Raw genomic sequence first — 12,169 nt, 5'->3', positions numbered from 1 at the left:
ATGTCATGGGTTCAAATCCCCACACCCAGCCCCCCTATTTCCCCTTCCCCTCCCCACAGCACCTGTGTATATGTTTGGACAGATTTATTACTCTATTCACTCTTCTATTAATTTTGTCGATGATGTGCATTTAGCTTTAATTCTATTTTTTCTGACGATTTTGACACCTGTCTACGTGCTTTGTTTGAGACTGTGAGCCCGCTGTTACACATTTATTCTATTTAATTTATTTTTAAATTTTATCTCATTTTATGTTGCCAACTGAGAGCTCAGCTCCTCCAGGAGGCCTTCCCAATCAATCAATCAATCAATCAATCGTATTTATTGAGCGCTTACTATGTGCAGAGCACTGTACTAAGCGCTTGGGAAGTACAAATTGGCATCACATAGAGACAGTCCCTACCCGACAGTGGGCTCACAGTCTAAAAGGGGGAGACAGAGAACAGAACCAAACATACCAACAAAATAAAATAAGTAGGATAGAAATGTACAAGTAAAATAAATAAATAAATAACTAAACAGAGTAATAAATATGTACAACCATATATACATATATACAGGTGCTGTGGGGAAGGGAAGGAGGTAAGACTGGGGGATGGAGAGGGGGACGAGGGGGAGAGGAAAGAAGGGGCTCAGTCTGGGAAGGCCTCCTGGAGGAGGTGAGCTCTCAGCAGGGCCTTGAAGGGAGGAAGAGAGCTAGCTTGGCGGAGGGGCAGAGGGAGGGCATTCCAGGCCCCGGGGGATGACGTGGGCCGGGGGTCGACGGCGGGACAGGCGAGAGCGAGGTATGGTGAGGAGATCAGCGGTGGAGGAGCGGAGGGTGTGGGCTGGGCTGGAGAAGGACAGAAGGGAGGGGAGGTAGGAGGGGGCGAGGGGATGGACAGCCTTGAAGCCCAGGGTGAGGAGTTTCTGCCTGATGCGCAGATTGATCGGTAGCCATTGGAGGTTTTTGAGGAGGGGAGTGATATGTCCAGAGCGTTTCTGGACAAAGATAATCCGGGCAGCAGCATGAAGTATGGATTGAAGTGGAGAGAGACACGAGGATGGGAGATCAGAGAGAAGGCTGGTGCAGTAGTCCAGACGGGATAGGATGAGAGCTTGAATTAGCAGGGTAGCGGTTTGGATGGAGAGGAAAGGGCGGATCTTGGCAATGTTGCGGAGCTGAGACCGGCAGGTTTTGGTGACGGCTTGGATGTGAGGGGTGAACGAGAGAGCGGAGTCGAGGATGACACCAAGGTTGCGGGCTTGTGAGACGGGAAGGATGGTAGTGCCGTCAACAGAGATGGGAAAGTCAGGGAGAGGACAAGGTTTGGGAGGGAAGACAAGGAGCTCAGTCTTCGACATGTTGAGCTTTAGGTGGCGGGCGGACATCCAGATGGAGATGTCCTGAAGGCAGGAGGAGATGCGAGCCTGGAGGGAGGGGGAGAGAGCAGGGGCAGAGATGGAGATCTGGGTGTCATCAGCGTAGAGGTGATAGTTGAAGCCGTGGGAGCTAATGAGGTCACCAAGGGAGTGAGTGGAGATTGAGAACAGAAGGGGACCAAGCACTGAACCTTGGGGAACCCCCACAGTAAGAGGATGGGAGGGGGAGGAGGAGCCTGCAAAAGAGACTGAGAAAGAACGACCGGAGAGATAAGAGGAGAACCAGGAGAGGACGGAGTCTGTGAAGCCAAGGTCAGATAGCGTGTTGAGGAGAAGGGGGTGGTCCACAGTGTCAAAGGCAGCTGAGAGGTCGAGGAGGATTAGGACCGAGTATGAGCCGTTGGATTTGGCAAGCAGGAGGTCATTGGTGACCTTTGAGAGCGCACTTTCCGTGGAATGAAGGGGACGGAAGCCAGACTGGAGGGGGTCGAGGAGAGAGTTGTTGTTGAGGAATTCTAGGCAGCGCGTGTAGACAACTTGTTCAAGGAGTTTGGAAAGGAATGGTAGGAGGGATATGGGGCGATAACTAGAAGGTGAGGTGGGGTCAAGAGAGGGTTTTTTTAGGATGGGAGAGACATGGGCATGTTTGAAGGCAGAGGGGAAGGAACCAGTGGAGAGTGAGCGGTTGAAGATGGAAGTTAAGGAGGGGAGAAGGGATGGAGCGAGAGATTTCATGAGATGAGAGGGAATGGGGTCAGAAGCACAGGAGGCCGGAGTAGCACTTGAGAGGAGGGAGGAGAGTTCCTCTGAGGATACCGCTGGGAAGGATGGGAGAGTAGCAGAGAGTGTTGAGAGCCGGGGGGTTGGAGAAAGGGGGGGAAGAGACTTTGGGGAGGTCGGACCTGATGGATTTAATTTTGTTAATGAAGTAGGAGGCCAGATCGTTGGGGGTGAGGGAAGGAGGAGGGGGAGGAACTGGGGGCCTGAGAAGGGAGTTGAATGTACGGAAGAGCTGGCGGGGGTGATGGGCATGGGTGTCAATAAGGGAGGAGAAATAGTTTTTCTTCCCAGACTGAGCCCCCTCCTTCCTCTCCTCCTCCCCATCTCCCCCACCTTACCTCCTTCCCCTCCCCACAGCACCTGGATATATTCATTCAATCGTATTTATTGAGCGCTTACTGTGTGCAGAGCACTGTACTAAGCGCTTGGGAAGTACAAGTTGGCAACCTATAGAGACGGTCCCTACCCAACAATCAATCAATCAATTGTATTTATTGAGCCCTTACTGTGTGCAGAGCACTGTACTAAGCGCTTGGGAAGTACAAGTTGGCAACATATAGAGAGGGTCCCTACCCAACAGCGGGCTTACAGTCTAGAAGGGGGAGACAGACAGCAAAACCAAACAAATTAACAAAATGAAATAAATAGAATATGTACAAGTAAAATGTTTGTACAGATTTATCACTCTATTTTACTTATACATGTTTACTATTCTATTCTTGTTGATGACGTGCATCTTACCTCCTTCCCTTCCCCACAGCACCTGTATATATGTTTGTACATATTTATTACTCTACTTATTGATTTATTGAGAAGCAGCGTGGCTCAGTGGAAAGAGCCCGGGCTTTGGAGTCAGAGGTCAGGGGTTCAAATCCCTGCTCCGCCACTTGTCAGCTGTGTGATTTGGGGCAAATCACTTCACTTCTCTGGGCCTCAGTTCCCTCATCTGTAAAATGGGGATGAAGACTGTGGGCCCCACGTGGGACAACCTGATCACCTTGTAACCTCCCCAGCGCTTAGAACAGCGCTTTGCACATAGTAAGCGCTTAACAAATGCCATCATTATTATTGTTATTATTATTACTTGAACATATCTATTGTTTATATTATTTTGTTAATATGTTTGGTTTTGTTGTCTGTCTCCCCCTTCTAGACTGTGAGCCCGCTGTTGGGTAGGGACCGTCTCTAGATGTTGCCAACTTGTACTTCCCAAGCGCTTAGTACAGTGCTCTGCACACAGTAAGCGCTCAATAAATACGATTGATTGATTAAATTCTATTTGTTCTGACGACTTGACACCTGTCCACATGCTTTGTTTTGTTGTCTGTCTCCTCCTTCTAGACTGTGAGCCCGTAGTTACATATTTATTTTATTTATTTATTCATTTTATTTATTTATTTATTTGTTCATTTATTTTATTTTATTTATTTATTTCATTTTGTTAGTAGGTTTGGTTTTGTTCTCTGTCTCCCCCTTGTAGACTGTGAGCCCACTGTTGGGTAGGGACCGTCTCTAGATGTCGCCAACTTGGACTTTCCAAGCGCTTAGTACAGTGCTCTGCACACGGTAGGCGCTCAATAAATAGGACTGAATGAATGAATGAATGAATGAATGAATGAATGAATGAATGAATGAATGAATGAATGAATGAATGAATGAATGAATGAATGAATGAGGCTTCTCCCTGAGGAGAGCTCCTCCGGGCTGGGGGGCGGCCCACACCGGGACTGCGCCTGCGCCAGGTGACGTCATCCTCAGGCCCAGGCCGCGATCCCGTGACGTCACTGGGCGGGGATGAGGGGGCGGTGGTCGCGTTCTGTGCGTCATCTCCAGGCGCCGGCAGCGTTCGAGTGACGTCACCGGCCTGGCAGAGGCGCGACGTCCCCCTTCTGTACGTCATCGCCGGGCGCCGGCGGCCTCAGAGTGACGTGAGCGGGGATGTCGGGGCAGGGCCCGGAGCTGCTCCCGGAGCTGGTGCCGGCGGGCCGCGCGGCCGTGCGGGCCGCCGGCTCGCAGTTCCCGCGAGGCTTCTGGGCGGCGGTGGAGCTGTGGCTGGAGCGCCCCCAGCTGGCCAACCGGCGCCTCAGCGGGGCCCAGCTGGAGGCCGGGCCGGACGCGCGCGCGCGCTGGGATGACGTCATCGGCGCCGTTGCCGGGGGCGACGCGGGGGCGACGGGCGCAGGCGCAGTGGCGGCGGCGGCGCGTCACGTGATCCTGCGCACCCTGGTGGCCAAGGCCAAGGCCCCGCCCACCGACGAGCTCGTCGTCAAGGGTAACGGAGGGCGGGGCGGGGGGCGGGGCAATGACTCATTCATTCATTCAGTCAGTTAATCATTCATTCAGTCAGTTCAGCCCTGTCCGATTGGCCGCTCCCAACCGCTTAGCACACAATCCTCTGCACACATGGTGTGATAGTCATATAATAATTAATCATAATAATGTAATAATCAATAAGAATGATTATGGGATTTGTTAAGCACCTACTAGGTGCCCAGCACTCTTCATTCAGTCATTCGTTCCTATAGATTGAGCACAGACTGTGTGCTGAGCGCTGTGGTTTCGGCCTCTCCCAAGCGCTTAGCACAATCCTCTGCACACATGATTTGATAATAATAATAATAATAGTATTGTAATAAGCACCTACTGTGTGCCAAGCACTCTTCATTCATTCATTCATTCCTGTTGATTGAGCACAGACTGTGTGCTGAGCGCTGTGGTTTCGGCCTCTCCCAAGCGCTTAGCGCAATCCTCTGCACACCTGGTCTGATGATAATAATATAATTATGATGGCATTGTTATAAGCGCCTACTATGTGCCCAGCACTCTTCATTCATTCATTCATTCATTCCTGTTGATTGAGCACAGACTGTGTGCTGAGCGCTGTGGTTTCGGCCTCTCCCAAGCGCTTAGCACAATCCTCTGCACACCTGGCCTGATAATAATAATATAATAATAATGGTATTGCTATAAGCGCCTACTATGTGCCCAGCACTCTTCATTCAGTCATTCGTTCCTATTGATTGAGCACAGACTGTGTGCTGAGCGCTGTGGTTTCGGCCTCTCCCAAGCGCTTAGCGCAATCCTCTGCGCACATGGTTTGATAATAATAATATAATAATAATGGTATTTTTATAAGCGCCTACTATGTGCCAAGCATTCTTCATTCATTCATTCATTCATTCATTCATTCATTCCTGTTGATTGAGCACAGACTGTGTGCTGAGTGCTGTTGCTTCGGCCTCTCCCAAGCGCTTAGCGCAATCCTCTGCGCACATGATTTGATAATAATAATATAATAATAATGGTATTGTTATAAGTGCCTACTATGTGCCCAGCACTCTTCATTCAGTCATTCATTCCTGTTGATTGAGCACAGACTGTGTGCTGAGCGCTGTGGTTTCGGCCTCTCCCAAGCGCTTAGCGCAATCCTCTGCGCACATGGTTTGATAATAATAATATAATAATAATGGTATTGTAATAAGCGCCTACTATGTGCCCAGCACTCTTCATTCAGTCATTCATTCCTGTTGATTGAGCACAGACTGTGTGCTGAGCGCTGCTGTTTCGGCCTCTCCCAAGCGCTTAGCGCAATCCTCTGCACACATGGTCTGATAATAATAATATAATAATAATGGTATTGTTAAAAGCGCCTACTACATGTCCAGCACTCTTCATTCAGTCATTCATTCCTGTTGATTGAGCACAGGCTGTGTGCTGAGCGCTGTTGCTTCGGCCTCTCCCAAGCGCTTAGCGCAATCCTCTGCACACATGGTCTGATAATAATAATAATAATAGTATTGTAATAAGCACCTACTGTGTGCCCAGCACTCTTCATTCAGTCATTCATTCCTGTTGATTGAGCACAGACTGTGTGCTGAGCGCTGTGGTTTCGGCCTCTCCTAAGCGCTTAGCTCAATCCTCTGCACACATGGTCTGATAATAATAATATAATAATAATGGTATTTTTATAAGCGCCTACTATGTGCCAAGCATTCTTCATTCATTCATTCATTCATTCATTCATTCATTCATTCCTGTTGATTGAGCACAGACTGTGTGCTGAGTGCTGTTGCTTCGGCCTCTCCCAAGCGCTTAGCGCAATCCTCTGCGCACATGGTTTGATAATAATAATATAATAATAATGGTATTGTAATAAGCGCCTACTATGTGCCCAGCACTCTTCATTCAGTCATTCATTCCTGTTGATTGAGCACAGACTGTGTGCTGAGCGCTGCTGTTTCGGCCTCTCCCAAGCGCTTAGCGCAATCCTCTGCACACATGGTCTGATAATAATAATATAATAATAATGGTATTGTTAAAAGCGCCTACTACATGTCCAGCACTCTTCATTCAGTCATTCATTCCTGTTGATTGAGCACAGGCTGTGTGCTGAGCGCTGTTGCTTCGGCCTCTCCCAAGCGCTTAGCGCAATCCTCTGCACACATGGTTTGATAATAATAATAAGAATAATAATAATAGTATTGTAATAAGCACCTACTATGCGCCAAGCACTCTTCATTCAGTCATTCATTCCTGTTGATTGAGCACAGACTGTGTGCTGAGCGCTGTGGTTTCGGCCTCTCCCAAGCGCTTAGCGCAATCCTCTGCGCACCTGGTCTGATAATAATAATATAATAATGATGGTATTGTTATAAGCGCCTACTATGTGCCAAGCACTCTTCATTCAGTCATTCATTCCTGTTGATTGAGCACAGGCTGTGCGCCAAGCGCTGTTGTTTCGGCCTCTCCCAAGCGCTTAGCGCAATCCTCTGCACACATGGTCTGATAATAATAATATAATAATAATGGTATTGTTATAAGCGCCTACTATATGCCCAGCACTCTTCATTCAGTCATTCATTCCTGTTGATTGAGCACAGGCTGTGTGCTGAGCGCTGTTGCTTCGGCCTCTCCCAAGCGCTTAGCGCAATCCTCTGCACACATGGTTTGATAATAATAATAAGAATGATAATAATAGTATTGTAATAAGCACCTACTATGTGCCAAGCACTCTTCATTCAGTCATTCATTCCTGTTGGTTGAGCACAGGCTGTGTGCTGAGCGCTGTGGTTTCGGCCTCTCCCAAGCGCTTAGCGCAATCCTCTGCACACATGGTCTGATAATAATAATAATAATATAATAACAATAATAATAATAGTATTGTAATAAGCACCTACTATGTGCCAAGCACTCTTCATTCATTCATTCATTCATATTGATTGAGCACAGACTGTGTGCTGAGCACTGTTGTTTTGAACTCTCCCAAGCGCTTAGCACAATCCTCTGCACACATGGTCTGATAATAATAATAATAATAATAATAGTAATATTGTTATAAGCGCCTATCATGTGCCAAGAACTATTCATTCATTCATTCATCCACTCATATTGATTGAGCACAGACTGTGTGCTGAGCACTTTTGTTTTGGCCTCTCCCAAGCGCTTAGCACAATCCTCTGAACACATGGTATAATAATAATAAAATAATAATAATAATAATAATATTGTTATAAGTGCCTACTATGTGCCAAGCACTCTTCATTCATTCATTCATGCATTCATATTGACTAAGCGGTGACTGTGTGCAGAGTGCTTTTGTTTTGGCCTCTCCTAAGTGCTTAGCACAATCCTCTGAACACAGGGTGTAATAATAATAATGATAATAATAATGATGATAATAATAATAATGGTATTTGTTATGCGCTTACTATGTGCCAAACACTCTCATTCATTCATTCATTCATTCATTCATTCAATTGTATTGATTGAGCACCTACTATGTGAGGAGCACTGTTGTTTTGGCCTCTCCTAAGCGCTTAGCACAATCCTCTGAACACATGGTGTAATAATAATAATAATAATAATAATAATAATAATAATAATAATAGTGATAATAATGGTATTTGTTATGCCCTTACTATGTGCCAAACACTCTCATTCATTCATTCATTCATTCATTCAATTGTATTGATTGAGCACCTACTATGTGAGGAGCACTGTTGTTTTGGCCTCTCCTAAGCGCTTAGCACAATCCTCTGAACACATGGTGTAATAATAATAATAATAATAATAATAATAATAGTGATAATAATGGTATTTGTTATGCCCTTACTATGTGCCAAACACTCTCATTCATTCATTCATTCATTCAATTGTATTGATTGAGCACCTACTATGTGAGGAGCACTGTTGTTTTGGCCTCTCCCAAGCGCTTAGCACAATCCTCTGCACATATGGTGTAATAATAATCATGGTATTTGTTAAGCACCTACTATGTGCCAAGCACTCAATAATAATAATGATGATGGCACTTATTAAGCGCTTACTATGTGCAAAGCACTGTTCTAAGCGCTGGGGAGGTTATGAGGTGATCAGGTTGTCCCACGGGGGGCTCCCGGTCTTCATCCCCATTTTCCAGATGAGGGAACCGAGGCCCGGAGAAGTGAAGTGACTTGCCCCGAGTCACCCAGCTGACACGTGGCGGGGCCGGGATTTGAACCCACGACCTCGGACTCTTTCCACTGAGCCAGGCTGCTTTTCTTCCCTTCAGATTTGTCCCGGGGCACCGTGACCTTTCTACCCTTGGAGGAGGGCGACCGAGGGAAACTTCAGGTGAAGAAAAGCAACGTTTATCAAATTCGGCTTCGACACGTCAAAGATGAGGACTGGTGAGGAGCGGGGGGCGAGACGCTCCCTTTTTGGACGCCGTCGGTCGTCGTCTGGGCTTCGGGAGACTTGGAAGGGCTTAGTTGGTGCCGGGAGCTAAGCAGAACGGTAATAATGAGAATAACGGTGCTATTTGGTAAGCGCTCCACGTGTGGCAAGCACTGTTCTAAGCGCTGGGGTAGATGTGGGCTAATAATAATGATAGTAATAATAAAAATGAGGATGGTATTTGTTAAGCGCTTACTGTGTGTCAAAGCGCTGTTCTAAGCGCTGGGGTAGATGCCGGCTAATAATAATAATAGTAATAATAAAAATGATGATGGTATTTAAGCGCTTACTTTGTGGCAAGCGCTGTTCTAAGCGCTGGGGGAGATGTGGCCTAATAATAATAATAGTAATAATAAAAATGATGATGGTATTTGTTAAGCGCTTACTGTGTGCCCAGCACTGTTCTAAGCGCTGGGGGAGATGTGGCCTAATAATAATAATAGTAATAATAATAATGATGATGGTATTTGTTAAGCGCTTACTGTGTGGCAAGCACTGTTCTAAGCGCTGGGGTAGATGTGGGCTAATAATAATGATAGTAATAATAAAAATGATGATGGTATTTGTTAAGCGCTTACTGTGTGCCCAGCACTGTTCTAAGCGCTGGGGGAGATGTGGCCTAATAATAATAATAGTAATAATAATAATGATGATGGTATTTGTTAAGCGCTTACTGTGTGGCAAGCACTGTTCTAAGCGCTGGGGTAGATGTGGGCTAATAATAATGATAGTAATAATAAAAATGATGATGGTATTTGTTAAGCGTACTGTGTATCAAGCGCTGTTCTAAGCCCTGGGGTAGATGGGGGCTAACAATAGTAATAGTAATAATAATAATGATGATGGTATTTGTTAAGCGCTTACTGTGTGGCAAGCACTGTTCTAAGCCCTGGGGTAGATGCGGGCTAACAATAATAATAGTAATAATAATAATGATGATGGTATTTAAGCGCTTACTTTGTGGCAAGCACTTTTCTAAGCGCTGGGGTAGATGCAGGCTAACAATAATAATAGTAATAATAATAATAATGATGATGGTATTTGTTAAGCGCTTACTGTGTGCCCAGCACTGTTCTAAGCGCTGGAGTAGATGTGGCCTAATAATAATAATAGTAGTAATAAAAATGATGATGGTATTTGTTAAGCGCTTACTGTGTGCCCAGCACTGTTCTAAGCGCTGGGGGAGATGCGGGCTAATAATAATAATAATAGTAATAACAGTAATGATGATGGTATTTGTTAAGCACTTACTGTGTGCCCAGCACTGTTCTAAGCGCTGGGGTAGATGAGGCCTAATAATAATAATAGCAATAATAATAGTGATGATGGTATTTGTTAAGCGCTTACTGTGTGCCCAGCACTGTTCTAAGCGCTGGGGTAGATGTGGCCTAATAATAATAATAGTAATAATAAAAATGATGGTGGTATTTGTTAAGTGCTTACTTTGTGGCAAGCACTGTTCTAAGTGCTGGGGTAGATGTGGGCTAATAATAATAAAAATGATGATGGTATTTGTTAAGCGCTTACTGTGTGCCAAGCACTGTTCTAAGCGCTGGGGTAGATGCGGGCTAACAGTAATAATAGTAATAATAATGATAATAATGATGGTATTTGTTAAGCGCTTACTGTGTGCCAAGCACTGTTCTAAGAGCTGGGGTAGATGTGGCCTAATAATAATAATAGTAATGATAAAAATGATGATGGTATTTGTTAAGCGCTTTGTGGCAAGCACTGTTCTAAGCGCTGGGGTAGATGTGGGCTAACAGTAATAATAGTAATAATAATAATAATAATGATGGTATTTGTTAAGCGCTTACTGTGTGGCAAGCACTGTTCTAAGTGCTGGGGTAGATGCGGGCTAACAGTAATAATAGTAATAATAGTAATAATAATGATGGTATTTGTTAAGCGCTTACTGTGTGGCAAGCACTGTTCTAAGCGCTGGGGTAGAAGTGGGCTAATAATAATAATGATGCTGGTATTTGTTAAGCGCTTACTGTGTGCCAAGTACTGTTATAAGCACTGGGGTAGATGCAGGCTAACAATGATAATAGTAATAATAATAATGGTGATGGTATTTGTTAAGCGCTTACTGTGTGCCAAGCACTGTTCTAAGCGCTGGGGTAGATGCGGGATAATAACAATAATAATAATAATAATAATGATGGTATTTGTTAAGCGCTTACTGTGTGCCCAGCACTGTTCTGAGCACTGGGTAGATGTGGGCTAACAATAATAATAGTAATAATAATAATGGTGATGGTATTTGTTATGCGCTTACTGTGTGCCCAGCACTGTTCTAAGCACTGGGGGAGATGTGGGCTAATAATAATAATAATAGCAATAATAATAGTGATGATGGTATTTGTTAAGCGCTTACTGTGTGCCCAGCACTGTTCTAAGCGCTGGGGTAGATGCGGGCTAATAATAATGATAGTAATGATAAAAATGATGATGGTATTTGTTAAGCGCTTACTGTGTGCCCAGCACTGTTCTGAGCACTGGGTAGATGTGGGCTAACAATAATAATAGTAATAATAATAATGGTGATGGTATTTGTTATGCGCTTACTGTGTGCCCAGCACTGTTCTAAGCACTGGGGGAGATGTGGGCTAATAATAATAATAATAGCAATAATAATAGTGATGATGGTATTTGTTAAGCGCTTACTGTGTGCCAAGCACTGTTCTAAGTGCTGGGGTAGATGCGGGCTAACAATAATAATAGTAATAATAATAATGATGATGGTATTTGTTAAGCACTTACTGTGTGCCAAGCACTGTTCTAAGCGCTGGGGGAGATCGATCAATCGTATTTATTGAGCGCTTACTGTGTGCAGAGCACTGTACTAAGCGCTTGGGAAGTCCAAGTTGGCAACATACACACAGTAAGCGCTCAATAAATACAGTTGATTGATTGATTGAAGATTAGCATGGCCCCTGCGCAAGGATGACACGTAGGTTCGTGAAGCCTTCCATATTTTTAGACTGAGCCCCCTCCTTCCTCTCCCCCTCCTCTCCCTCTCCATCCCCCCCATCTTACCTCCTTCCCTTCCCCACCGCACCTGTCTATATGTATATATGTTTGTACACATTTATTACTCTATTTATTGATTTATTTTACTTGTACCTATCTATTTTATTTATTTTATTTTGTTAATATGTTTTGTTGTCCGTCTCCCCCTTCTAGACTGTGAGCCCGCTGTTGGGTAGGGACCGTCTCTAGATGTTGCCAACTTGTACTTCCCAAGCGCTTAGTCCGGTGCTCCGCACACAGTAAGCGCTCAATAAATACGCTTGATTGCTTAAGCGTG

At 45.1% G+C, this 12,169-nt stretch overlaps 1 protein-coding gene and 1 pseudogene across 1 annotated transcript in view; both read left to right on the top strand.

The window, feature by feature from the left end:
* The first annotated feature begins 4,080 nt into the window (after positions 1-4,080).
* The window catches only part of TRMT44 (tRNA methyltransferase 44 homolog), a 36,886-nt gene continuing 28,797 nt past the window's right edge, over positions 4,081-12,169 (top strand). The window contains exons 1-2 of the mRNA XM_038744848.1: positions 4,081-4,414; positions 8,693-8,810. Of these exons, the coding sequence (XP_038600776.1) occupies positions 4,081-4,414; positions 8,693-8,810 (452 nt within the window). The remainder of the gene's footprint in view (positions 4,415-8,692; positions 8,811-12,169) is intronic.
* Positions 11,778-11,840, top strand: LOC119927409 (annotated as a pseudogene).

The sequence above is a fragment of the Tachyglossus aculeatus genome, chromosome 4, assembly GCF_015852505.1.
Source record: "Tachyglossus aculeatus isolate mTacAcu1 chromosome 4, mTacAcu1.pri, whole genome shotgun sequence".
Classification (NCBI taxonomy): Eukaryota; Metazoa; Chordata; class Mammalia; order Monotremata; family Tachyglossidae; genus Tachyglossus; species Tachyglossus aculeatus.
The sequence above is the reverse complement of the archived record's forward strand: the minus strand, read 5'-3'. Positions and strand labels throughout refer to the sequence as shown.